Raw genomic sequence first — 27,806 nt, forward strand, 5'->3', positions numbered from 1 at the left:
TTTAGAAATGTGAAATTTTGTTAAGGCCATACAGTGATTCCCAATCTCACTGCTTCTAGCTTTTAACCTTACCATAGCATCTCTACCCTAAAGTCACAAGATAATGAAACAGACAAACTGCAGCCTGTGGCAACAGCCACAGAGTCATGAAATAAAATAGCCATCAATATATTTGGATTGATATCACATCTTTTTTGTTTTTTTAAATAAAACAGAACTACCTTCCACATCCATATTTTTCACTTCTTGCCCAAATCTGATCACAAAACTCCAGTGCTAACGGTAGTTATGTTTTATATATAGTCTCTGTATAAAAGGTCTTTAATTTTCTGATTCTTTTATTTAAAAAAAAAAAAAATTCAGGCAAACAATAACAACAATAATAACAAACAAACAGCGAAGCACCGACAGTGTACTCTCTTGCTTCTCTCGTGGGCCTCTCGAGCCTACGTGCCTGTGCGTCATGTCGTCACGTGCTTTCCCTCTCGCTGTCCTCCGGTACAGGCTAAGGATCGCAGTCATGGCTTCGTGAAGCGACACATGGCATCTTGAAGCCATGAACCAAATTAATAAACACAACAAACATCAACAACTACTCACCGGAAAGCGGACACATTTAAATAGCAGGCGTGTTTGATTTCATTCGTAATTACAGCAACTCCGGTAATATCTGCAGCTAGCAGTCAGTCACACTGGGGGAGAGGCACACTGCAACCTCCCCCGGTTTATTTTCCTATGATACTCAGTTTTCTTTACCGTCACTTTTAAGTTTCTTTTCTAAGAGAAGCTCGACATGGGTGTGCAAGGTTTCCTGGAGTATATTGAGAAGCACTGTCCCAACGCGGTGGTGCCGGTGGACCTCCAGAGGTTGGCCCGGGGGAGTTTGGTTGGAGGTGGCCGGCAGAGACCCCCTCAGAGTCCGCTGAGGTTGCTGGTGGACGCCGAGAACTGCCTCCATCGGCTCTACGGGGGCTTCTACACCGACTGGGTCTGCGGGGGCCAGTGGAACCACATGCTGGGCTACTTGGCCGCCCTCTCCCAGGCCTGCTTCAACGGGAACATTGAGCTCCTGGTGTGCTTCAATGGCGCCCTGGAGAAAGGCCGTCTTCACGAGTGGGTCAAGCGGCAGGTGAACGAGAGGCAGACCGCTCAGCAGATCATCAGCCACGTCCAGAATAAAGGCACCCCACCGCCCAAAGTCTGGTTCCTGCCTCCCGTGTGTATGGCCCACTGCATCCGACTTGCTCTCCTCAAGTTCCGCGTCGGGGTGAGTGGAAACTCGGCCCGGCAGTGCCTGCCTGTTGAGCTGTGGACACAGCCCGGCTCTGAGTTAGCCTGCTAGCTGCCCACCATGTCACCACGGGCATCCTGACCCACGATGCGATGCTGTTCCCACATTTAGACAAGTTCTAACCTGCTGTGTGAGGGTGAGCAACTGCCGTGGTTGACTAGTATCCAACAGGTTGCTGGTCTGAGTCCCAGTTCAGATCCTCTGTCAGCGATCACTGTTTGTCCTCCCAACTGACAGAAATAAACAGAGTGAACAAAAAGATGTCCAGACAGGTTTGGCATAAACTGAACAAGTCCCTGTTTCACTGGAAGAACATAACTTCATGGCTGAGGTTTAAATAATCTTAAAACAAACAAACAAAACTACCAATTGTGAAGATGCATTCTGCGCAGTTAGAAGAGCAATGAGCTGATGAGATAAAGTAGATGAGGAAGTTCTGACATTGTCTCTGCCTCCACCTCAGCAGTGCTGTAATTCCCACCACACAGCTGCTCGATTTGTTGGAATCTGGTAAATTAATTTAGTACGCCACAACTTCACACTTACATTTAAGACTTGCAGCGTGAGTTCTTTTTAACACACACACCAAAAACAGTTTATTTTTTTGTCATCAGTTTTCTGGCTCTTCAGAGCAATGATAGCTTATTTAGTCATTGCACTAAGTAATGTGTTGACAATCTGGCTAAACTGTTCACATATTTGTACTAATCCTAATAAAGATGTCATACACAGGATCTTTCTTTTAGTAGCCCGTTCTAGCGTGACCACAAAGCAGACAGCAAAGTGAACGTGAAAGTGTTGTGGTTACAGTGATTCTGCTGTAACAGTGAATACAGACAGAAGTCTCCAGTCCTACTGGTACATGTTTATTATAAGTGGAATAAGGCTGTAACATGACAAAAAGTAATCAAGTTGTGTTTTGTATTGCAATTTGTAATTTTCAGTCTGCCCACGGGATGATAACAGTGAAATAATAAAAACTAACTAAGAATAAGTAACTCCAGTGTGAAAACATATACGGGACAGGAACAGACTTATGAGCAAGGCTCACTCCCCAAGCAGCTCACACAAATGTGCACGTGCTCCTCGATTGTAGTTTTCTTCCTGTGCATGTTCTTTGAGTGCTTTAGCACACTGGTGTCTGTAAAGGGGTTTGTTTTGAGGCGTTAGCTCAGTTCTTGTCTGTGGCTCTCCTCAGGTTGTCCAGAGTGTGGAGGACCACCACCTGGAAGTGATAGCCTTATGCAGGAAGAGTGGCTTCCATGGTCTGGTGGCTTACGACTCGGATTACGCCCTGAGCAATATCCCATACTACTTCAACGCCCACATCCTCAAACTGAGCCGCAACGGCAAAAACCTCACCACCAGCCAGTACCTGATGCACGAAGTGGCACGGCAGCTCGATCTCAGCCCCAATCGTTTTGTCATTTTTGCATCGCTTTTAGGTTAGTGTTGTAGTTTGAGCGAGTAATGTTGGTGGAAGCGTTTGCCCCGGTGAGGCTGACTGATACGCGTTTTCTTTTTAACAGGGAATCACTTACTGCCTGATGAAGACTTGGCTGCCTTTCACTGGAGCTTACTTGGTCCAGAGCATCCCTTGGCATCTTTGAAGGTAAGGACTTTCTCTGAGAGCTGCGAGATTTGTCGGCCTTGTGCTTAAATATTACCGTTACTGGTTATTTGTTTGCTCGTGCAGTGCACGTCCTTGACTGATGGGAAGGAAAAGTGCACATATTTTGCATTGAAAGATATGGTAGTAAGCGCCAGCGACGCCTAGATTGAAGTAGCTACCAGCAACAGCGCCGGATATCGTTGATTGACATATGACCTGGTAGAAAATAGAGGGGTTACCTAGGCAACTGCACCCTGGAATGTCTGCAGGTGACCAGCTGTCAGCTTCTGTGACCAAATTTTAATCACCAGTTATTAGTTAGACGCGAGTACTGATAAAGACTATGTGACATCACCCATTTGAGCGCACCCCCACTTCAGACCAGTAGATGTGTTTGCATGGACTTGTGTCCTGGTTATAATAAGGTTTTTGAAGTATGTAGTTGTTTTGTTAGCACATGTAAACATGATCATATTATTTAAAATCAAACTTTAATCGTTCTTTTTTGGTTTTATTAAACCTGGATTTGGTAATGGGACTCCAGGTCCAGTCTCCCGCCCAGTAAGTTGGCTCTCAGATTGTTGTACATACACTGAGCTTTGAAACTTTGGTTATGTTTAATGGTAAATGAACTAAAACTTCTACTACAAGTCTCATTCACCCAGTCACACACGCATTCATACAATGTTTTTATCTAGCACTTACACTCACACCAGGGGCAATTCTGGGTTCAGTATCTTGCCCAAGGAAGGTTTAACACATGGACTGGAGGAGCCAGGGATTGATCAACCCGCTCTGTCACCTGAGCCACAGCCACGCGCCTTGTTTAACATCACTGCTGTCATAAGGAAAAGCACACTAGGCTCCCTTTTATGATGCTATCCTGGTATTAGTACCAGCAAGTTTCAGCAGCTGCACTCAGGTAATAATTATAGGTACATCTACCTATTTGTTTGTGTTTCTTGACATATCACACCTGCCTAAACTAACATCACACAGTAACCAGGATACTAGTATTTATTATGTACACAGGACATGCAGAACCTGAACATCTGTTTTCCGTGTAAACAGCGTTTCGCATATATGATCCAGGATAAACCTCATAATCTGCATACCCGGGTCCATGAAAGTCACAGGAACCACAGTGCTGTGTAGAAATATCCAGAGCATTCCACAGTCACATTCAAAACAGGCATGTGCTTAATGAGTTTTATATCTGTTCTGTCACCAAGCTTGTTGTATTGATTCTGATGGTGCCTGTATGACTGTCCAGATCCCACAGAGTGTTTCAGAGCCATGTTTTGCAGGATTGGAAATCAGTCCATGCACAGTTTGACACGGACAAAGCCTCTTTGCTCCAAATAACAGTCTGACTTCTCTTTCATATAGTAATGAAGCTGTCAAAATGCTCTCAAGTTGACAGCACAAGATTCAGATTCTGTTTGTGGTGCTGCGGTTGAGCAAGTTCACGTGGACGTGTATGCATGTGCACATGATTAAAGATAAAAATACAGTTTCTAAGTTCTCCCCTTCGCCCGTTATATTGACACATAAATGTAACCAGCCTCACTTTCATTAATTCCAACTTAAGTGAGTTCACTGTAGTGGCACCAGAGAGTCTAATGAATAAAGTTCACTTGACGCTGTTACGCTGAAATGATGCACAACATAAAGCACAATCTAAGCTTTTTGTACACAAGTGTTACAGTAGTCAACATTTCAGTTTGATGTTGACATATTGCAGACACATCTGGACATGTTCACAAACCAGCAAACACTGCTGAGCCTGAATCCTTCTCAGAAATACATTACTTACAGAGGAAGAATACACTTTTACTTTTGACTTAAAGCCCCAGTTGATCATTTGTGCTTTTGATTCTTAACCTTCCCTCTTATGCATTGAAGGGTTATATAAGTTTTGGCTGCGTTCAGGACAATCTCTCTTTCACAGGTGCGTGCCCATCAGCTCGTGCTTCCTCCCTGTGATGTTGTAATCAAGGCCGTGGCCGACTATGTCCGCAGCATCCCCGACATCACTGACCTGGAGACCATCGGCAAGGACATCTTCAAGAATTCACAGGTATGAACTTTCCAAAAGCACTTTGAACAAAGTTTGAATGTTTTGCTCCACCCTGTCATCCCCTCTACCCTTGGTAATGCAAACAGTGAGATATTTACAAATTCATATGATAAATAATTTAGCTTTACAGTAAGTGGTTGGACCAGCTAAAACAGTATGCATGACACTGTATTTTACTTATTTTCACCTCAGAGCTACAGTTCTATTACTCACCTTTTCTGAAAATCTTGTGAATGCAATAACGTAGGATTTTGAAATTCATACCGTAGGTGTATCTGCTTGGAAGCTGATCGGTAGCACTGGCAGTCTCCATTATTTCATATGTTTAAAATTTGTCCTCATGTAGTTCGCCCTCCTCATACACAGTCAGTGCCCGGTGGGAAAAGAAATGATATAGATGAGATAAATGAGCAGTTCTCCTAGTGCAGTCACGTTAACCTCCGATTTAAAACCGCCAGTCAGAAATATCATTCTTCTGTTTTCTATTGATTGATGATGGATCAGTGAAACTGCTCCACAAACACTAATTTGAAAGCATGTGGGACTGAACCTGTGTTTATCAAGTTTTGCTTATATGTGGTTATGAAACATGACACTCTAGGGAAACAGATTCCATTTATTATGAAGCTCCAAATGATGACATTTAATCCCATCAGTGAGCTAAAAATCCCTTTGATTTTCAGGCAGTCACAGTCGATTCCTGATCATCCTTTAATAAATCCAGTTCACATCATGTTAAAGTGTGATTCTTTGTGACTTTGAATTGACTGAGCAAGAAAAAACAGCCGTGAATGGGTCATGGACCTAGAGCCAGCTAAAAAGATCATGTTACAGTCTCAGGAGGGCTTGTTTTGAGTTGTAGTCCTGTTGACTGAAGATGCAGAACTTCCGTGCTCTAAATAAAATCAGTTGATCTGCCAGATGTGCAGTTAGACTGCATGTGCGTGCCTCCTTTAGCATACACTACACCACAAACAATAGAAAGCTTTGGGAAAATTGATTATGAAACAGGTTCTTACAGGTGGTCTCTCTTAGTTATGGCTTCAGTTTGGTATTAAATCTAGTTGTATGGCCAGTTTCTCTCTGCTGACTCCTTTATTTTGGCGACACAGACAGATAAGTGATCAGAGTCAGATCTGAGCTGTGGCGGTGATAAATATGTAGTCGCAGAGGATCCAGCGGACTGCTCGGAAAATGGGAAGATGATGATGTGGTCTGGTCAGGTTATTGAGCGTGCAGTGATTGATTCCATTTGAGTTAAGCTATGTATATTATTTTTACTGCATGTTTTAGTAGAAAGTGGTCAAAATCAGGTGCACCAGGATAAGAGGAATAAAGAATTTGCTTGTTTGAAAGTGAATTTGGAGATTTTTTTTATTTTAGACAAAGAAATACTCTGCTCTCTCATTTGTTTCTTTTAGTCTTGCACTGATGACAAAATCTTCCGCTTCAAGAAGGCAGTGGACTACTACTCAGTGGCCAACCAGCCCCAACATTTACCTCTACAGTTGGGTGGGTTTTCGCCTCATCTCACCATACTGAAAATTTTGGAGTTTGGGTCAGCAGCACTGATCTGTCGAGACGCAGTGCTGAAATTCAACACTTTAATATATCATTTATGATATTAAACTGCAGAGTTTCTGCTTTAACTTGAGTTTACATCAGAATTGTGTTGGAGATTATACTGTGGAGGTATGTAATAACGACAGGAGAGGTCTCAGTGTCTCACTCCAACTTTATTAACTGACTCTCAGAACTTCACATACAGTAAGCGCCAAAATCTCCACCCCAGCACTTCCCTTCAACGTGGGTGTGAGTGGAGCCACCTGGTGGTCCGCCACACATACCCCCCCCTGAACACACAGTTAGGTCTCTATTCAGTCCGGGACCCTGGGCCTAAGCAAACGGCCCGAACGACTGAACCTGGGAGGGAGAGAACAGGCAGAGGAAGGTCCAACCTGTGAACGAGGCTGGTGAAGGCGAGCAGGAAAGGCAGAAGGAGGCTCAAACGCCGGTGGTCCGGGGGTAGTCCTGGGGGGAAAACCAGAGTCTGTCAACCCCATCGAAGGAGGGTGGCCACGGTGAGGGGCCTGGGCCGGCACTACATTACTGTTGGGTCTGTTCCCACAAACCCGCTAATTCTAGAGACTTATTCATCATGAAAGAAAACAAGACAGTCAGCGATCGATCGATTACTTGCGCAAGGGAGGCCTCATCTGTGTCCAGCACGAAAATGACCCTGACGATGGCCTCCTCCTGCTGCCTTTTATTGAGAACACAGTTCACACAAAACAATAGTACCTCCCCTCATAAACCCCCTTGGTTACAAAGACAGGGCACTGTATGCATTTGTGTGTGTGTGTGTGTGTGTGTGTGTGTGTGTTTTGGGAGTGCGTTTGTGTGACCAAAAGGGTCATAAAAGCAGGAAGCTTACAACACAAGAAACAGATCTTTCAGATAGGATGTATCTACAATAAAACCTCCCCCAGCACAGAGTGGTTAGAGGTGTTCAGGATCAAAGGAATGGCTTTGATCCTACTGCTTGAACTAAGACTGTACAAATTTAAGAAACACAATGGCAACATTCAACAATTAGACCTAACAATTACTGTCCGGAAGAACATGTGCAGGTTTAAGTCTGTCAGCACACACAGTCTCCCTTCTACCTCCAAAATCCAAAACAAAATGTTTCTGGCCCGGTTCGATAACCCTGAATGGGCCGTCATACAGCGGCCGGAGCGGTGTCCTGTGGGCATCGTGCCTGACAAAAACAAACTTAGCAGCCTCTAAAGTCTTTGGAACAAAAGTGTGAGGCACGCAATGGTGCACCGGACCAGGAACCCGAAGCGAGTGCAAAAGCGGGTTGAGAGATAGCACCGATGGATCGAAGCAGGGAGGAGGATTCTCGGGCAAGAATTCTCCAGGCACGCGGAGGGGCTGACCAAACACTAGCTCAGCTGGGGAAGCGCCGAGATCCTCCTTAACCGCAGAGCGCAGCCCAAGCAAAACCCACGGGAGGCGGTCAACCCAATTGCCATTGTAAGGAGGCGCGAAAAGCAGCCTTAAGCGACCGGTAGAACCGTTCACACATCCCATTAGCTTGCGGGTTGTATGCGGTTGTGCGGTGGACTTAAGCCCCCAGTCCATCAGCCATGGCCGACCAAAGCTCGGAAATGAACTGGGGGCCTCTGTCTGACGTAATGTCCGCAGGTGGGCCGAAACGTGAGACCCAGGTTGACAAAAACGCCTTGGCCACCACTGCTGCGGTAGTGGACGCCAGGGGGACGCCTCCGGCCAACTGGTGGTCCGGTCAACAGTCAAAAGGTGCGTAAAACCTTGTGACTGTGGCAGAGGACCCACCAGATCGACATGCACATGATCGAAACGTTTGCCGGGTATGAAGAGCTGCTCCAGGGGTGCCTTGGTGTGTTTATGAACCTTCGCACGCTGGCAGGGAATGCACGCCGACACCCATTCCTTAACAGATTTGCGAAGGCCTGGCCAAACAAATTTAGAGCTGACCAGTTTAACAGAGGCCCGGACCCCCGGATGAGAGAGAGCATGTACCGAGTCAAAAACTTGACGACGCCAGGAAACGGGAACCACTGGGCGAGGGCGGCCGGTGGAAACATCACAGACCAGGAGGGGACCACCGTCCTGCACGGGTCTGTCCTCCAGTATGAGGCCCGTCTGGGTGGATTTAAGCGGGAGGATGTCCGGGTTACCGCTCTGATCGGCAGCCATGGTGGAGTAGTCTATGCCGAGAAAGACGGGAGAAACCAGCGCACGGGACAAACAGTCAGCCACATGATTGGATTTACCAGCCACGTGCCGAATGTCCGTGGTAAACTCAGAAATGGCTGCCAACTGGCGCTGCTGGCGTGCGGGACATGGCAAACGTCAAGGGTTTGTGGTCCACGTATGCGGTAAAGTGACGACCCTCGAGAAAAAAACGGAAATGACGAGTCGCCAGGTGGAGCGCCAGTAGCTCCCTGTCAAAAACGCTGTAATTGCGTTCGCTGTCACGCAGCGTACGGCTGAAAAAGGCGAGCGGTTGCCAGACACCCGAGATTCGCTGTTCCAGCACCGCACCCACCGCTATGTCCGATGCATCGGTGGTCAACGCAATCGGCGCTGAGGGGGATGGGTGGGCCAGAAGGGCAGCATTAGCTAGCGCTGACTTAGCATCAGAAAATGCTTGGATGCTTTCCGGAAACCAGTCAACGGAGTCATTAGCCTTCTTACCTTTTAACGCTCCATAAAGGGGCTTCAGCAGATGCGCCGCTCTGGGGAGAAAACGGTTGTAAAAATTCACCATCCCCAAAAATTCCTGCAGTGCCTTAACATTCGTGGGACGTGGAAATTTGTCAGGCAACGGAACCGCGCCCTCGGCGGAAATACGGTGTCCAAGGAAATCGAGAACCGGCAACCCAAACTGGCATTTAGATGGATTAATAATCAGTCCATGCTCCGCCAAACGCTGAAAACCCTGACGCAGATGGAACATGTGCTGCTCCTTCGAGCTGCTGGCCACCAGTATATCATCAAGATATACAAAAACAAAGGGCAGCCCGCGCAAGACCGAGTCCATCAACCGCTGGAAGGTTTGGGCGGCACCTTTCAGGCCAAACGGCATGCGCAGAAACTCGAAAAGGCCGAAAGGTGTAATTACGGCGGTTTTGGGGACATCCTCCGCGCGCACGGGAACCTGGTGATATCCCCGTACCAAATCGATCTTTGAAAAAACCGAGGTCCCCGCAAGATGGGCGGAAAAATCTTGGATGTGGGGAATACAATAACGATCGTTCTGTGTGACATTATTAAGACGGCGGAAATCCCCACAAGGTTGCCACCGACCATCAGATTTAGGGACCATGTGTAACGGGGAAGCCCAGGCACTATTCGAACGCTGTACGATGCCCAGACGCTCCATGGTGGCAAATTCCTCCCGAGCAACAGCCAATTTGGCAGGGTCGAGGCGGCGCGCGCGCGCGAACACCGGGGGCCCTACTGTAGTTATGTAATGCTCCACCCCATGCTTCGTCACAGTGCTCGAGAAAGTGGGGACAGTGAGTGAGGGAAACTCAGAAAGCAAACACTGAAAAACGTCACCCGAATCTACTGAGTTAGCATGCACCACGGGCTGAGCACCCCAAGTCAAACAGGGTAATGAGGAAAATGACACAGCATCAATTAAACATCTGTTAGCAACATCAACCAGCAGTCCGTGAGCACAAAGAAAATCAGCGCCTATTATAGGCACAGAGCTAGCAGCAACAACAAAGTTCCACTGAAAGTCACGGTCATGAAAGCAAACAGTCACCAACCTTTCACCGAAGGTTTTGATGGGAGAGCCATTAGCCGCTGTTAGCAATGGCCCGCAGCCCTCAGCTAGCCTGTCTGAGCCAGACAGAAGAAGGCTCTTCTGTGAGCCGGAGTCCACCAGGAAATCCTCCCCGAGCGTGAGTCCTCTAAGAAAAGCAGCCTTTCCTTGTTGCCAGCGGTCGCGGCTGCTACAGAGCGCTGACATGCCCGTTTCCCTGGGTCTGGAAACTGCAAGGCGGGAGACAGCGCCGTGCCTTCGCTCCAAAACGCTGGTGATAAAAGCAAAGCCCTTTTCCGTGGTGCCGCCGTGCAGCGATTCCGGCCACTGTGGACGAGTCGGAGGCCCCCTGGAGCATTGGTGAGGGGGCGGGAGAAAACGCTGGTGAGTCCTGAACAATCGCCTGGACGCCGAAACTCCTGGTAGCCAGGAGGATGCGATCTGCCTCTTCCGCAAGGGAGCGGTAATCCTTCGTGGCCAATAGCGGGGAGTTGGCAAGTCCAGCGCGCACTGGAGCCGGCAGCTGTCGGAGAAAGAGGTGGGTGAAGAGAAATCCTCCGTCATCCGCGCCCAGCAAGGACAGCATGCTCTCCATGAGCTCGAGAGCGGTGCCGTCGCCCAGGCCCGCGAGGGAAAGGAGTTTCTCGGCCCGCTCAGCATCAGAGAGGGAGTAACGCCGCAGCAGCAGCGCCTTGAGGGCGGTGTACTTGCCTTGGGCTGGGGGTCCCAGAGGAGAGTCATCACGCGGCGGGTTGAGAGCGGGTCAAGTGAGGCCACCACATGGTGGTATTTAGTATCGTCGGCTGAAACTCCACGAAGAGAAAACTGAGCTTCTATGTGCACGAACCATGGAGGAGGATTGTGAAGCCAAAAATCCGGCAATTTAAGCGCCACAGCAAATGCAGCCATCGGCGAAGGTGAAAGTCCGGCGGCAGCCGATGCTTCCAGGCCGGAGCTGGCTTCGTCGTCGAGCCTTAGCATGTTCGCTACAGGGGTCACCAATGTGGAGGTATGTAATAACGACAGGAGAGGTCTCAGTGTCTCACTCCAACTTTATTAACTGACTCTCAGAACTTCACATACAGTAGGCGCCAAAATCTCCACCCCAGCACTTCCCTTCAACTTGGGTGTGAGTGGAGCCACCTGGTGGTCCGCCACAATACTTTTTTTAAAAGTTTCCATTAAACTACTTTTTGGGGGCTTAAAAGTTCCATCTGTTCTGAGAGTCGCTGTATGCAGTAGATAAAATGTCATTATAAAGTATAAACAGTAAATTTTATTTATGGGGAGTTTAACACAAAGTGTTCAAAGTTAAGAGGTTAAAAAAACCCAAAACTAAACTGAGCTGATTGGACATTTCACTGCTGACCAAAGCAGCGGGGCAAATGCACTGAACAAATATGAAGGAGGGCTCTGCCCGCCTGTGTTTTCCATCTTTTTATACAGTCTGTTACTCATATTCAGATAGATGTATCAAAACTCACTGGACTAAATTTGATCATTTAAACAGTGAAAGAGCTTCTCAGAATAAGACGGTCTGCAGTCCACCTGCTCAGCTGCATTTTCTTTGGCTCTGTGTTCAGTTCTATTTGAACCTCTTCTGGATCAAATGAAGTACTGCTCCTGCACCGTTCTTTGCACATAGTGGCCACTATCAAATTTCAGTGTGAATGTGATGAAGCACAGAGTCTAGTTGAATAAAATATCTACGTTTGTAACTGTAGAAGTTACTTTTCATATGAACTAGAGGTTTTGTGTTTGTTTCACAGTTAGACCAAAACACACGGGGGTGCCAGCCGCAGTGCCATCTCCAAAACTACTCGCCATTCCACAGGCGCCGCAGCCTGACAAACACGGGGTAAGAAATCCAGCCAGTACCACAGCAACATACTTCAGCTGCCTCAGCTTTCCTGATGCTTCTGTGTCTCCTCCCTGCTTTCAGGTCCAGCACTCGCACACAGACGCTGTGGTGGAGAGCAGCCAGTCTGTGGACTCGGTTGAGAAAGCTCTCCCAGAGCAAAAGAGCTTCAGCAGCATTTCTCCTGAAGGGAGGTACACTCCCCTGTATGAGAGATCCTCCCCCATTAACCCCAGGCAAGCCGGCAGCCCCAACCACGCAGAGGCTCCTTTCTTCAATGCCTCCTCCACGTCGTCTTCCTCAGAGAACGATGAGAGCTCTGGCACAACTGCCAAGTGAGTAGAGCACAACATGTCCTCACTGATGGTGTGCCGATTCATCAGCGGCTACACTGACTGTTTGAGATCAGCAGCAATGGGAGAGGACAAAAGTGAAGGTAGCTTTATCCTGTTCATATTCAGCTAAAGTTAGGTTGTGCTTCTCTGTCAGGACCAATGGACCCGGCCTAAAAAATACAGTAAATTTGCTTTTGGCAGCTTTTGGCTCTTTTATGTGCATATTCAATAGAACAGCAGCGTGACCCCAGCATAGAAAAGAGCATGCATCAGTGACAGATATCACATTAACACAGACACCAGCAGGAGCCAGGTTAGAGATGGTTTGCAGCTTTTGAAGAACCTGCTCTACCAGTCTGGGTGTCATCTGGATCCGCATATGAGCTTAGGGTTAGAAGGTCAGGGATACAGTTAGGGTTAGAGTGACCTCATGTTTGGGTTTTGTAGTCTTTATAGATGGAAGCAAAAGATTCAACAGCAGAATAATACACGGAGCAGTGGATGGTCTCGGCTGGCTCGCTCTTTCTTCCTATAAACAATCCTGCTGCCATCTGTATCAGAGAAACACGACATGACTGAAATATTATTCATCAGCCCAGAGCAGATTCTTCGGTTGCTCAGTTGTCGTGTTCTGACACCGATGTGTCGATTGTAGGTTCTTTTGCCAGTGGACTCTGGGCACTCTGTCTGGTCTGTGGTTAAATAGCCACAAACTGCAGTAAACAGACACATTTCAAGTTTTTGACACAGTAGCTTTTTCATGCGATCAGAACACACAGGCCTCCCCTATGCACATATCACCGAGCCTTTGACTGCCATGACTTTGGCTACGTTCACACTGCAGGTCTTAATGCTCAATTCCGATTTTTTGATCAAATCCGATTTTTTTGTCTGCTTGTTCACACTACAAATAAAATGCGACAGCAAACGTGCTCTAGTGTGAACCCTCAAAGCGGCCCGCATGCGCAAAAGAAGACGTCACACACAACTCGCTCTGTTTAGACCCAGACCAAACAATATTGTTTGACTGATGGCCCTTAATATAAAGACTTCGGACTTTACGTTTCCAAATTTTTGCTTTAAGTTATTTTGTTATTTACATAATAATGTAAATAACCTAATAATTATCCTTGTTGCTGTTTTAGAGGAGCGGTGCTTCAAAGGATAATCTGCAGATTTCTGTCAGAATCTGCAGATTATACAGTATAAATAAAATGTTCACGTTGTCTTCCCAACAGTTTCACTGACATCTACACTGGATGGCCAGGAAGCGTTCGTGATGTCTTCTCGGACGCTTCTCCGGCGCTGATAATTGGCGTCTGTCTTGTGGCAGTGACGTAAAAGACGGGTTTAATGCGACATGACCGTTCACACAGCAGTCGCTTTCTAAAACATCGGATATTTATCGGATTCAGTACCACATACGAAAGTGACCCAGATCGGATTTGAAAATATCGGATTTGTGCCGTTCACACTGTCATACCATGATGAGATATGGGTCGCATAGGGTCAAAAAAATCGGATTTGATGCGCTTTCGCCTGCAGTGTGAACGCAGCCTTTGTCACCAGCTCAGTTTTCCTCCTTGGACTGGTTCCAAGACCAAGAACCCCTGCGCTTTGTTGGAAATGATGCGTAGGCAGGTAGTACATGACAAAGTACAGGGTCAAAGGTTTCTTAGTAGGATGTTGTACCAAAAAGATTCTAGTCATTGTGAATGGCAGTTTATTTGACTTGTGGCTGATTGCTGTAACAGACAGTAATGTTGAACACTTACCTGTAAATGCAACAAACCTGTTTCCCTGTTCTAGTCACGTCAAAGAAGAATGGCACAAAAATGGACATGCTTCTCACACTTCCAACACACCAGAGAGAGGTGAAGGGGTGAAAGTGAGTCTAGCTTAACCAGTACTACATATTGGTTGATGGGGAATCTGACTGTAGACTTGATTGAACATCCCCACGCCCCCTTGTGTCCTCAGACTGACCTGTGTGGGACCTCTGCTGTGAACCTGGGGTCACAGGATGGAGATCTCCAAGGCCTGAATGCACAAATCCCCTCCCTGCTCTCCATGCCCACCAGGAACCATATGGACATTACCATCCCACCTCTCCCTGCCGCGGCCCCCGAGGTCCTGCGGGTTGCCGAGCACAGACACAAGCAGGGCCTCATGTACCCTTACGTCTACCACGTCCTCACTAAGGTCACCGAGACTGCTTTTATCTTTGATGTGTTGTATTTGGCATATTCAAACTCTGCATGTTGGTAGAATGTGAAGTGCCTGTGTTGAGCAGCCTTTGTCACTGTCCAGCACTGATTTAACAGTGTGCCTTTGCAGGGAGAGATTAAGCTGTCTGTCACCATTGAAGATGAAGCCAACAAAGACCTGCCTTCAGCAGTGCAACTGTTTCGACCTATCCGTCAGTATGTTTACGGAGTGCTCTTCAGCCTGTCAGAGGCCAGAAAGAAGACTGAGAGACTTGCCATGAGGAAGAACTGCCTCCCTGAGTGTGAGTCATGATCAAACAGCTCCTATATGTCTGTGTTTAACACTGTAGTGAAAACTCACGGATGGGAATTTTGAGATTGGAGCAAGACTGAGAGCAGGGCTCTACACTTCCACTGTGTTTTTTCCCTCTTAGGGGTACTGGTTTCAAGTTTCAAATAATGAGGCTGGTGTAAAATGTGCCAACAAACATGCCTGTGCGGGCTCACTGTGGGGCTGTGTGCACAAGGCAAACCCCCACTTGGGCCCACAGCAGCCAGGGCCCTTAAAAAATAGTAATGGGGACCTCGAGAGGTAAAACTGTTGTTGGGCAGACATGGGCCAGTGAGTGTTTCTGTAGGCAAACAGTATGGGTTGCACACAGAATTCCTCTTAGGAGCCCAAAAGAAGCAAAACCGCTATGGGACACACGAGGGATACGCTCCATGGACCCCAAATAGGTTTTCTGTGGGGTTTTTTGTTCATCCACAACTATTGAGTGTGGGCATGCATGGGGTTGTGCTGGTATAAGACAAAGAGTATTTTGAACTGAACCATGCAAAGCTACTCTAGTACGTGTGGTCCATAAGTCGAGCTCTTTTGTTGCATTAGTTTGTTATCTACAGGTGCACCAGTAGCAACTGTGTCGGACAATTCTTAATTCTGATTTGGATTTTTTTTCCTGAGAACTATAACTCTTAACAAATTTTCAGACTGTTCATACCGAGTCTGCTGGCTTTGTGGCTGGCTCTGAGCTCCAAACAACTTCAGCCACTTTTACTTTGTCAGCTTATTTAGGATATCCAACGTCAGCTGCATGAAAGTGATTCAAGTGTCTGGTTAAATTTGTTGCTACAAACCATTATGTGGTAGTTCTCTGTGACAAAGTGGGTGAGCAGCTATCACACTTGTATAATTTCATTACAAGTTCATTTTCCACACTACAGTGGTCCTCCGTTTATTGCGGGAGTTAAAAAATCCGCGAAACTGCGAAGCAGCGAAAAGTGAACCGCGTTATAGTGAGGGACCACTGTACATCATGTTGTTTTTTCTACCATACATGTGCGTATTTGCTATAGCTTCACATACTAGACTTGGTTTGTTTGTGTTAGCATTATGTTGCAGTTAATATCAAAGCATGTACAAGTCATAATTTGCTGTAGTTTATCTTATTACCTTGCAGGTATAAATATTGTTCATCTATTCTTTTCCAATTATCCATATCAGGGCGTGCGGGGCTGGAGCCTATCCCAGCTACCACGGGGCGAGAGGCAGGGTACACCCTGGACAGGTCGCCAATCTGTCACAGTCGCTGTCAGAGAGACAGACAACCTTTCACACTCACATTTACACCTATGGGAAATATAGAGTCACTCCTTAACCTAACCCCACTAACTGCATGTCTTTGGACTGTGGGAGGAAACCGGAGAGAACCCACACAAACATGGGGACAACATACAGACTCCACACAGAAAGACCGGGCCTTTCTCTGTGGAGTCTGTGAGGCAACAGTGCTCACCACTTGGCATTGTGTCAGGTGTTTCCTGACCTATAGTGCTAGTGATGTCATTGTTGACATCACTGGGCTAAACCAAGCAGAAGGGTCCTCTACTTTTGTTTCGTTTGTTTCTTTTATTGTGTATTTTTCTTTTATAGGGACCCATTTAGCTGTGTTAATGAGCTGTGATTGTTTAGTGACTGTTATGAGATTTTCATATGTACATGTTAGATTTACAGGTTTGAGCTGTTGGTACCAGCTGGACTAATTAGCTGTGAATTGACAGACCTACATAGAGTCAGTCAGAGGTCGTTTCCGGTGAGGAGATGATGTGTGGTGCTGCTTTTTTGTGTTGGTTTGTTTAATATGGAGGTCTAACTTTCATATGTCATGGAGAACACTGTAAATAAACTCCTCACCTCGGGAAACTATTTCTTTTACCTGCCTACCCAGACTACCTTACATTGTGTATTGTTGATTTGGGTTTACTTTGGCGAGCTTTGTGTCTTCTTCATTCAAAGTTAATAACTCGATTACAGCCATAGCCACATGCTAACCACATCTGGCTGTGTGTGTGCGTGAGGTTTGACTGGAACCTCTGACTCATGATCAACTTGTAAATAACAGCTATCGAGCCCTAATAGTGATATAAAGATGGCTTTTAAACGTATTTTTTTTACATGCTAGAAAAGTACGAATCGTTCACTATTTTTTGTCCTCCTGCAGACACACATGTCATGGTTAAAGAGTGGGCTGCCTACAAAGGCAAATCTCCCCACACTCCAGAGCTGGTGGAGGCTCTGTCCTTTAGGGAGTGGACATGTCCCAACCTCAAGAAGCTGTGGTTGGGGAAAGCCGTGGAGGACAAGAACCGCAGGATGAGGGCGTTCCTGGCCTGCATGCGCTCTGACACCCCGGCCATGCTGAACCCCGACAACGTCCCCACGCCCCTCTTAGTGCTGTGTTGTGTGCTCCGGTGAGTAACCACAGTCTGACAGCTGGAAGCAGTGCGATGCTAAAGTTTAAGGGAGTGAGGATTGATGAAGACGGGCTCGATCGGTTCCCGCTTTCTGTAACCCTGTTAATCTTCTGTGTTTTGCTTCAGGTTTATGTTACATTGGCCAGGAGTAAGAATTTTGCGTCGTTACGAACTTGACGCTTTCCTAGCTCAAGCACTTTCTCCTAAACTTTATGAACCTGACCAGCTGCAGGAACTTAAGGTGATTTTGTAGTCTTGATTATATGAGGAGGGTCTGAGAACTGCATCCGGGAATATCTCGGCTATAATCTGCTGCTCAGTCAGCCGTTCCCTTGCTTTGTATTCCACCTCTTTCTCTTCTCTGGACACTCCTCATATTCCTAACAATGTGCTCTGCAAAACACTGTGTTGTAGAGCGCATTGTTACTGAAGCTGTAGCTTTGTGTTAAGAGATGTATTTGTAGAGCTTTGCGGGATTTCAGTAACGTGTGTGGATGGTTTATAAATTCAAGAGAAGCTGGATCTCTCTGATTTGACCCTTTTTAATTAAACCATCCACACGAGCTGTGCGCTTTCCTCCTTGTGGTCTCTGTGTGTGTAGCTCCCCTCAGCCTGTGTCAGAACATCTGGGTTGTGTGTGTTGGCTTTCTGTCTTGGCTCGATTAGCTTGTTCGTCGCTGTGTTTTAGCAGCTGAGTGTGAATGAGCTGCTTACACCTGCTCTGTGCTTGGCTTTGCAGTTCCCCCGTTTCAATCTGAATGGTCAGTAGGGCTGTTAGAGGTTGGTAGTTTTTTTATTTTCATTTCAGCATTTTATAAGTTTTTCATATTTTGCGTCCACAGATTGACAACCTGGACCCTAGGGGAGTCCAGCTGGCTGCTCTGTTCATGAACGGCGTGGACATGGCTCTGTTCGCTAATGACGCATGCGGGCAGCCGATTCCCTGGGAGCACTGCTGCCCGTGGATGTACTTTGATGGCAAGCTGCTTCAGAATAAACTCGTCAGGGCCAGCAGGGAGAAGGCCCAGCTCATCGACCTCTGTGACGGTCAGGTAGATTCAGCCGCACCAGTCTCAAGTCAGCAAAATACGCTGCAGTATCAAGGTTGGGATAGGGTTTTCTAATGCTTCTAGTGTATTTGAGCCTGCTGTATTGCCATTAATATTGTTGTTGTAGCTTAATGAGTGATGCTAACTTTACACTCTCAAACCTGTGCTGTAGACATTCAGGGAATCAAACAGTTGAACAAAACAAACCCTAAACTGTGTCCTGTATGGGGTTCAGAACATATATAACACAGAATACCATTTGCCCAAACATAAATATTAACCCTCTGGGCTCTATGGTGGCCATTTGTGGCCACGAACAAGCTGAGAGGGAGTTTTTATGTTTTTGCTCTCCCTGCACAAAAATAACAATGAATTATAATCAATGTTGATGTGAATCAATTACACCAGACTCTACTATTAATAATACAAGAAATTCCAGTAGCACTGCAAATACATAAAATTGTGAGATTTGAGGTTGCCTTCCAGCTAGTGCAATGGACAAACAAACTGGTGTTTAAAGGGTTAAAATTGTAAAAAGTAATAACTATTTTATATTTATGAAAAGAACTGAAGTTAGTTAAAAGCTTTATGCAGAAAAAATGGCAAAAAAAACCATAAAAATAATAAAAATTACAGACCTAATCTGTTGGTGGACACTTTTGGCCACGAACAAGCTGAAAGGGTAGTGATTTTGAACAAACCCAGAGGGTTAAGTATATGCATCCACGAGTGCTGGTATTGGTTATTTACCTTTATGCTCACATTAGAATTGGGCAATATGTTCTAATTTTCCAACTGACCATCTTCAGTCCAACAACTGACTGTGGTGTGTGTGCAGAGCAGTCTTTTCCTATTTGGACCTACTTGTTACATGTGAAAATGATTAAAAGACATACAGTTATGGTTCGCATTGACTCATCGTGAGCATGAGTGCCGTGGTAATTTAGCGCTTTAATGATTTCTTTGAACTGGTCTCTCTCCAGGGTGGAATAATTGCATAGCAGCTTTAATGACTTTAAAAAAAAGGTGCACAATTTAGAATTTCCTCTAATCCACACAGAGTCAAAAATATAAATAAAAGCTCAAATATTTACATTTGCTCACTGTTTTAATAAGAGAGAAGGCCAAGGCCTATTAACTTCTCGTTAGAGATTATGATCGACTACAACAGGTTGTTTCTCTTAGCCAGCATAAATAGGATTTGTTTGACAGCAATCATTAGACGGAGCAATACTCAGAACAGTGGGGAAGTCCAAGGAGCTCAGTGAAGAGCTAAAAGGAGACTTATAGAAAGGTTTCTCAGTGCCAGTTTTTAACAAAAACAGTTGTATGTTATTTATTTAAAGTTGCCACCATTATGCCAAGGAAGAAGGCCTAAACTGTGATCCTCAGATGAGAGAAAATTGGTTAGGATTTTCCAGGAACAACCCACCAAGGCTCAAGCCTGTCCACGGTGAAGTGAGTGTTACGTTGCTATGGACTGAGAGGATGCTGACTGAGAAAGAATCCCCAGCTTTACATTTAGAAGAGTAAAGATGAGGCTTTCACACCCGAGAACACTTGGGAAACTGTGACACATGGACACGGTTGGTTGTTCTAACAGCACACACATCAAACATCACACATCTCAAGTGTGTTGGTAACAAAAGCACCTGGATGAGGTACAACTTGGTAATGGATATTTAACTGGATATTATTGTGAAGGCCTGTATATATAATCAATTCAAACCTTTGCACCCAGTTTTTATTTAATCATTAAAGATGTGTGCTGTACAGTTGTTCTACCCTGGAAACAGAACCGTTCAAAAGAATCATTAAAATTGCTGTGACATTCATGCCACGAGTGTATGTAAACGTCTGACCACAACTGGAAATGAAGGACTCTAAAAAAAATGGGGATAACCTGCTATTAAACAATGGCAAAGAACAGCTAACAACATTCCAACATCTTGCCTAGAAAAGCATTCTGCTATATTTTATTAGCTCTGAAATGTTTCTGAGAAAGGAAGAGTGATTTCCACACTGGTGATGAAGTTCTTCCACACGAGCTGACCATAGAGGGCAGGGTCTCTTCAGCAAAGCAATAGCTACTCAGAAGAGTAGCTACATATGTAGCGATATATGTAACTACTCAGAATGAGAAACAAAATTGTTTTAAGTGACTTTAAACAGGACACGGTTATCAGTTCCAGACAGGCTGGTCTTAGTTGTGTGGGAAGTTTCTGAAAACTGTCTCTAGGTTTTACAGAGAATCGTCCAAAAAAGAAAAAGTTCTAGCAGCTCTCTTGATGAAAAGGCCTTATTTATGTCTGTTGTTAGAGGAGAATGACTAGACGGCTAAAAGCTGAAGGGAAAGGTTTTCAAATAAGCACTTGTTCCCCTGCAGACCTTGTCTGCAGGACAACGCACAAATCTTGAAGCAGAAGCACTACAGAGACAGAAAACCACACTGGCTCACTTCTATCAGCTAACAACAGAAAACTGAGGCTCCAGTTTTTACTGGCTCATAGAAATTGGATGAGAAGATTGAGCAGCTTTTGCCTGGTTTGAGCCTCGATGTCTGTTGTGACATTTTGGATGCTAAAATCAGTATTTGGTGTTAGCAGCATGAAAGCCTGGATCCATCCTGCCCCGTATTAGCAGTTGAGGCAGCTGCTGGTGGTGTGTGGACATATTTTCAGCATCATTTAAATATCGCGGCCTACCTGAGTATTGTTGCTGACTACATTCATTTTGATGGCTCCTTCAAGCAGTATAAAGCACCAGTGTCACAAAGCTCCTATAATTCCAAACTGGTTTCTTGAACAGGACGATGAGTTCACTGTACTCAAATGGCCTGGACAGTCACCAGAACAGAGCAGCTTTCGAGTGTGGTGGCAGTCTTTTGAGTGCCTAAAAATAGGGAACTGACTAAATATAAGGTGCCTGAGATTAAAGGTAGTCTGCACACATATCATTAATCTTTAAAATTGCATATTTTGTTTAACGCATTCTTAAAAATTTTAAGGCTGTTCCTGTTGTTCTGTTGAAACTGCTGTTGAGCACCTGTTGTCCCAGATCTCATGAATCAAGGTGATTTTTACCATTTTACCGTGATTTAATCAGACACTGAACATTTTCTTGTCAGACGGCGAGCACAGGAGCTGATCTAATGAAGCTGTTAAAGGGAGGCACCGTGTTTAACTGACAGCAGTGTGATATTGATTTTGTAGCTGCTGATTCAAGAGGCTGATGACTGCACAGAAAAACAAGAGCTCTCTATGTTAAGCCAGTACTTGTGTGATATCTCTCTCTTCAGGCTGAGCTGGCGGCCAGGGTGGAAAAGATGCGTCAGAGTATCCTGGAAGGTCTCAACTTTGCTCGGCCACCTCATCTGCCTCCGTTCCCCCCACCGCCACCTCTGCCTCCTCACGGGATGCCTTTCTACCCTCCCACTGGTTATTTCTACAACCCGCCACCAATGACGCCTCCTGCAGGGAGAGGCAGGGGGGTGCCCGGTGAGTTCTGTTCTTTAAAACATGTAGCCCAGTTTAAGGTCATTTCTCACAAGTCTTCAGAAACAAAGCCTAGTCTTAACATTTGATGCCAACTGCTCGCTATTTCTGTAAGGATTTGAAGCAGTCCAAACACAAGGTGGGAAGCTGGAGATCGCCGGCACTGTGGTGGGTCAGTGGTCTGGTACACGACGCAGCCGAGGAAGAGGAGGCATCCCTCTCCAGGTGGTGTCTGTCGGTGGACCAAACAGAGGGTAACGGGAGAAAGATCGAACGTCTCACTCATATTACTTTGAGAACAGACTTTTCCACCATTTACGTGACACGAGCAAGCTTTCAAACTAAGAAAACAGCACTTTCTTCTGACCTCTTTTTACCACTGCAGAGAATGAAACAGTATCATTCACATCAGCATATCGCGCCCATAGTGAATTAATACGGCTCGATGCATGAATCATTCAAACTCACACATTTTTCTAGACCTTTCAGATCTGAACTTTATGTGTTAAAAGATCAGGTTTCTTTGTAATACACTTTATGATTGGTCCTAATGTATGTGAAGCACATAAATTCTAAGCCTTCCTTTCTATAAGCACATGTAAAAACTACTTGTTTTTCACGTAGAGATTCAAAATGTGGCAAAAACAGCAAATTAAAATGAATCTACAGTGGAAATGTCTGTTTCTTGCAGTCGTCCAAGAGGCGTGATTTCTACACCGCTCATAAGGACGTTTGATCGGGGAGGACGGTACCATGCCCGAACCTTCAAGAGCCAGGGAACGTACCTGGTAAGTCAGTCATGATTTTATTTTATTTGGAGGGACTGCGCAGAATAAAACATTATCTATGAAAGAAACAATAACACTGCTCTGGATTCATGATTCCATCGATCCAGACAGGATCCCCAGCACAACAGACAGACACTAACTGTTGTACAGTTATATTTGGACACTGACACCTGTTTACTGAAACATGTTCCAGCTATAGTTATATTATCGACATAATGTGCAGACTCTCAGCATTTGAGGGTATCCACATTCAAATTGGATGAAGGGTTTAGGAGTTTCAGCTCCTTAACATGTGCCACCCTCTTTTTAAAGGGACCAAATGTAATTGGACAGTTGACTCAAAGAGCTATTTCACTGGCGGTTGTGGGCATTTCCTTTGTCATGTCATTATCAGTTAAGCAGATAAAAGGCCTGGAGTTGAAGAAAAAAAACAAAAGTATGGAGAAGGTGTGGAACAGCTCATGATCCAAAGCATACCGCATCATCTGTAAAACACAGCAGAGGCAGTGTGCATGGCTGTTAGTGGCACTGGGACACTAGTGTTTACTGATGATGTAGCACAGGAGGATACAGAGGGGTTCAGACACGTACTGTCTGCTCAAATCCAGCTAAATGGAGTCAAATTGATTGGGCAGCGTTTCATAACACAGATTTACAATGACCCAAACATACAGCCAAATCAACCCAGGAGTTTATTAAAGTAAAGGAGTGGAATATTCTTGAATGGCCGAGTCAGTCACCTGATCTTAACCCAACAGAGTATTTCACTTGCTGAAGACTAAACTTCAGACACAAAGGCTCGCAAACAAGACAGCAACTGAAAGCCGCTGCAGTAACAGCAACAGAGCATTAAAAAGGAGGAAGCCCAACATCTGAGTTCATCCATGAGTTCAAGACTTCAGGCTGTCATTGCCAGCAAAGAGTTTTCAACCAAGTGCTAGAAATGAACATTTTATTTTCAGTTATTCAATCTGTCCTGTTGCTTTTGAGCATCTGAAATGAAGGGATTGTGTTAAGATCTTTTTGTTCAACCCACTGAATTAAAGCTGAAGGTCAGCACTTCATCATTGTGGTAATGTACAGAACCACAATTAGAAAAAAAGTTTTCTGTCCAAATATGTATGGACCTAACGGTTCCCCTCTGACCTCCATACATACAGGCAGCGATTTGAGGCCAAAATTTCACATTTCATTCATCACTCCATCAGACCTGTTGCCACATTTTCAGTCCAGCTCTTGTGTAATGTGGCAAAGCCCAGCATTTCGTCCTGTTTCCTTTAATTAAGAATGGCTTCTTGACAGCCACCCTTCTGCTGAGGCCACTGTCAGGCCACTGCTAGATCTCTGTCTGCTTTCAGTTTTCTCATCTTTTTGAAGGACACACTGCACTACAGTCCAGTGTAAAGGTTTGTTTATGAGTTTGAAACCTGAATGTTTACATTAATAAGTAATTGTGTTAATCTAGTTTAAAATACTGACCAAAGCAATAGTGACTAACCCCTAAACCCACTTTTGCCATCATTGGTTATTGACCATCATCGACCATTTGAAGCTTTAATCTTCAAGATGATCATTAGTGTCTGAAATTCTCACAGTGTTTGTCACACGTGGATTTTGGTACCAGAGAAATTAATAATCCCTAAATTGAAGCTCAGCCTGTAGTTTGCTTTCCCAGGAAGGTACCTCACAAAAATCCCGATGCAGCTGTTGGTTTTTCCACTGTTTAATTATGGTGCAAAACCAGAACACAACCATTGTGTGAGCTTTCAGCATGGGAACATGAGAGGGAACTAAACAGGCTCCCTGCATGTCTCTGGGCTTCATTTTGCTGCTAATTAACTTCTAAATAACTCTTGAGTCCTTTTGTTTGTTGGCAGGACTTCCAACCCACAAATGCATTTCGCTATGCTGCACATGATTTTCAAAGAGTCCTGACTTTTGTAACATGTGGGTCTTAATAAGCTCTAAATGTCCTCTTCTACTGTATCACACCATTGAAAACACACGAGTTAATTACATTGTTTCGGTGTTTCTCAATGTTTCAGATATTTTCTGACCTATGAAGGTCATCACTTTGTGTGCACAGTGCCTTCTGCCATCTAACATCTACTACCATCATTTCTACCAGTATAAAAAAGGCTGTATTTGACTGTTATCATCTAAAAGAAACAATGGCAGTGATATTTTCTGTCTGATATTTTCTGAGTAAAGAGTAGAAAAATGCTGAAATAAAATGACAATCTTCTGAAGACCAACAAATCTGTTTTCAGCACTTCTGTTGTTGAAGTTTATGCATGTAGTCCAAGTACTCACAAAAACTGCTGATTTCTTTTAGATATCTTCTCTATCTTATAGTTTGCGTTTTGCTCTTGGTCTCTCTTTTGGCTGCTCCCTTTAGGGGGCGCCATAGCCAATCACCTGCTTCCATCTCAGCCTGTCCGTATCATTCTGCTCCTGTCACACCACCGCGCTGTATGTCCTCCTTCACTTCCTGAACTGTCACTCCCGATGAAAATCTTAATGTCTTCAGCTTGGCCTCCTGTCTTTTTGTCAGGGCCACTGTCTCCAAAATCGATCTTCCTCACCTCTCTTGGTCTCTCTGTACTCCATATTTCTCTCTCCAGCCGTGGCAGATGGCTGTTTGTCTGCAGTCTAGTTCTGTTAGAGACCACTTTCTGTTAAAAGGGAGTTTTTCCTCCCTACCTTTGCCATGTGCAGGTGATCATTGGATTGCTCCCTCTCTTAATATTATAGGCTCTTCTTTAGATGACCATTGGTGTGAACAGGCACTATATAAATCCAGTATAAACAACAATGGTGAGATGTTTTTTTAACCTACCAAACTAAGAAATCTACAGCTTTTAAAAAATATCATATTATAGCTGATGACCATCACACCACAGGCTCTACTTGCTTAATCTATTTGAAAGCAGTTTATAGTATTTAAACCTTTCTCAATATGGAGATGTTTCACGTGGTTAGAGCCATTGGACTGTGCAAAACTTAACAGCTTGCTTCATTTCACAAGTGTCAGTGTGCATCATTGACAACACGTTAGGCAAAATACAATATATAAACACGGGTTGACTTCACTTTTGAAGCAGTCAGATTATGTACCTCAGTTATTTCTATCCGTTTAGTCTGTAAGAGTCTAAAGATCAAAGAACCAAATGGCTGTTTTTTCCTAAAAGATTTTAAGTCACTGTAGCCAATCGTGTTCCCTTTCTAGCTTTGCTATATTTTATGCAAGCTACATGACTGCGAGCTGCTGAGCTTTCTCTTCTAGCATAACTAGTTTAAGTTGCAGACAGTGTTACCTTTCAGATGGAGTGTAATCCATGCATTTTGTCCCTACACTTCTCCTGTTTAGAGCTTTGCCTTTTGGACATGTTGCATAGGCAGCATGTCCAAATGGCAATAAATAGAAAAAAATGGGTGGATGATAAAGTCTGCAACCCTCACCGTCATTTTTTCTGTCTGTCTACCAGAGCAAGCCTGCTTACAAGCCTGCTCAAACATCTGGAAACAACCTAGTGAAGGACCAAAAGAAGCCCAAGCAGGAGGAAAAGAAATCCTCCCCTGCACAGCACGGTGAGAGCTTAGCCATGGAGAACGGTGTGGAGGACAAGGAGCCAGAGCAGCTGAATGGAGAGAGAGAGGAATGTGGGGCTCTCATCCAACCTGAAAGTGCCTTTAGCAGTGACTCCAAGACGTGCAATACTAATCCTCACTTAAATGCACTAAATGTAGACAGTGGCTGCCATAGAGATGAAGGTCTAGAGGCCACTGTCTCAACAGAAGATTAAACCTATTTTTCTAGAGAGGGTGAAGGATGAAACATGGAGCAAGGTTAGGAACACATGGAAATATGGAAAGCTTACATTCATTGTACTTTTTTCTTTTCACACAAAGAAACGAGATGTAATTCGGATCCCTCTCTCTAAACACACGAGATCCTAACACCGGTAACGTGGAGTCACTCACTCCCTTGTCACTTCAAATCAGAAGGTTACTGCTTGAAGACGCTTTAATTTGAAAATATGAGTTCATCTATGTTTGACCTGCTTCTAGTACTTACCGTGTTGCAGGTATGGATTTTGTGTTATCATTGTAACCGCTCAGTGAAACAAGTGAGGCATAATCTTGTGCTTCCATCACCACTTTGAGTTGTGTTCATGTTTAAACAGCTCTGTCCCTCACTAGACATGAGCTTCGCGCTGTTTCGCTTATTTAACTGTAAGTAACGCCTCGAGAAACAGCTCTCGAATCACACACGCAAAAAAAGAAAACTTGAATTGGGGTTTTGAGCTGTACTCGAAGATGTAGAGCTGTAGTGTTACCACTTTGATAGAAATCTTCTGCATGGTTCGCAGTCTAACCAGTGTGTAGTTATTATGCATGCTGTCCTTTTTCTTCCATTCTTCCCGGTGCCCAATTACAAATTAATGAAACGTCTAATACCAACAAAAGTCCAAAAAAGTAGTTGTTCTAACCTGGAATCTTCTTGTGATATTGACCTCTGTTGCATTAAAAAAAAAAAGTTATTTAGCCACTTTGGAGTAGTGTATTCATACTATATTGTTCTGTTACTCTTTCCTGTTTTAGTCAAAAAAATGAAGCTCACCCTTTGTGTAGCTAAAAGGCAGCGTGCTCCACCTTTAAATCAAAACTTTGGCCATTAACCAGTAATCATTAGGGAGATTTCCTTTAGTGTTATTTATACACTTGTAATTCCTCTTCACCAGAATCATCATTTCATGTTTTCACTTAATACTGCCAAAGCTTTTCATCTACCACTAGTGATTGGAGAAATGGTGTAATCTCCTCCCCCAGTCCCCCTCGCAAGAGCTAAATGGGTTACCTTCTGTGTAAGTTGATCAGAGTTTCCGCCTAACTCTTGGATTGTAAAAGAATGAACTGCTGATGGGTTTGGTTGAATGTTCGTAGATTTTGGTGTGGTGTACTTGAAAGCAACTTAGCTACAATGCTTAATAAAACTATATTCTTTTAGTACA

The 27,806-nt window shown here is 44.8% G+C and overlaps 2 protein-coding genes across 3 annotated transcripts; one reads left to right on the top strand and one right to left on the bottom strand.

Annotated features, from left to right (window-relative positions):
• The first annotated feature begins 379 nt into the window (after positions 1-379).
• LOC100705327 (constitutive coactivator of PPAR-gamma-like protein 1 homolog) lies at positions 380-27,806 on the top strand. The gene is made up of 17 exons (XM_013272144.3): positions 380-1,267; positions 2,490-2,736; positions 2,821-2,903; positions 4,855-4,983; positions 6,405-6,495; positions 12,076-12,164; positions 12,249-12,499; positions 14,309-14,387; positions 14,480-14,701; positions 14,837-15,008; positions 17,208-17,457; positions 17,587-17,701; positions 18,303-18,512; positions 21,808-22,006; positions 22,119-22,257; positions 22,695-22,791; positions 26,280-27,806. Exons 1-17 carry the CDS (start codon positions 794-796, stop codon positions 26,595-26,597), a joined length of 3,165 nt encoding a protein of 1,054 aa, XP_013127598.1. The 5' UTR covers positions 380-793; the 3' UTR covers positions 26,598-27,806.
• LOC112846992 (uncharacterized) lies at positions 6,669-11,318 on the bottom strand. 2 transcript variants are annotated; one of them, XM_025907553.1, is made up of 2 exons: positions 10,311-11,318; positions 6,669-7,014 (listed from the first exon to the last, which is right to left on the bottom strand). In XM_025907553.1, exons 1-2 carry the CDS (start codon positions 11,285-11,287, stop codon positions 6,861-6,863), a joined length of 1,131 nt encoding a protein of 376 aa, XP_025763338.1. In that variant the 5' UTR covers positions 11,288-11,318; the 3' UTR covers positions 6,669-6,860. The 2 variants fall into 2 exon arrangements, with proteins under 2 accessions (XP_025763338.1, XP_025763337.1); XM_025907552.1 differs by lacking the exon at positions 6,669-7,014 and adding an exon at positions 8,021-8,647 and having other exon boundaries at positions 9,698-11,318.

Source organism: Oreochromis niloticus, linkage group LG5 (assembly GCF_001858045.2).
Source record: "Oreochromis niloticus isolate F11D_XX linkage group LG5, O_niloticus_UMD_NMBU, whole genome shotgun sequence".
Classification (NCBI taxonomy): domain Eukaryota; kingdom Metazoa; phylum Chordata; class Actinopteri; order Cichliformes; family Cichlidae; genus Oreochromis; species Oreochromis niloticus.

Coding starts and splice junctions, on each gene's coding strand:
- LOC100705327 (XM_013272144.3), top strand. CDS start 794: ATGGGTGTGCAAGGTTTCCTGGAGTATATTGAGAAGCACTGTCCCAAC. Junction 12,165..12,248: donor CGCAGCCTGACAAACACGGG/GTAAGAAATCCA, acceptor CCCTGCTTTCAG/GTCCAGCACTCGCACACAGA. Junction 18,513..21,807: donor TCGACCTCTGTGACGGTCAG/GTAGATTCAGCC, acceptor CTCTCTCTTCAG/GCTGAGCTGGCGGCCAGGGT.
- LOC112846992 (XM_025907552.1), bottom strand. CDS start 11,287: ATGCTAAGGCTCGACGACGAAGCCAGCTCCGGCCTGGAAGCATCGGCT. Junction 8,648..9,697: donor TCGATTTGGTACGGGGATAT/CACCAGGTTCCC, acceptor GGAGGACAGACC/CGTGCAGGACGGTGGTCCCC.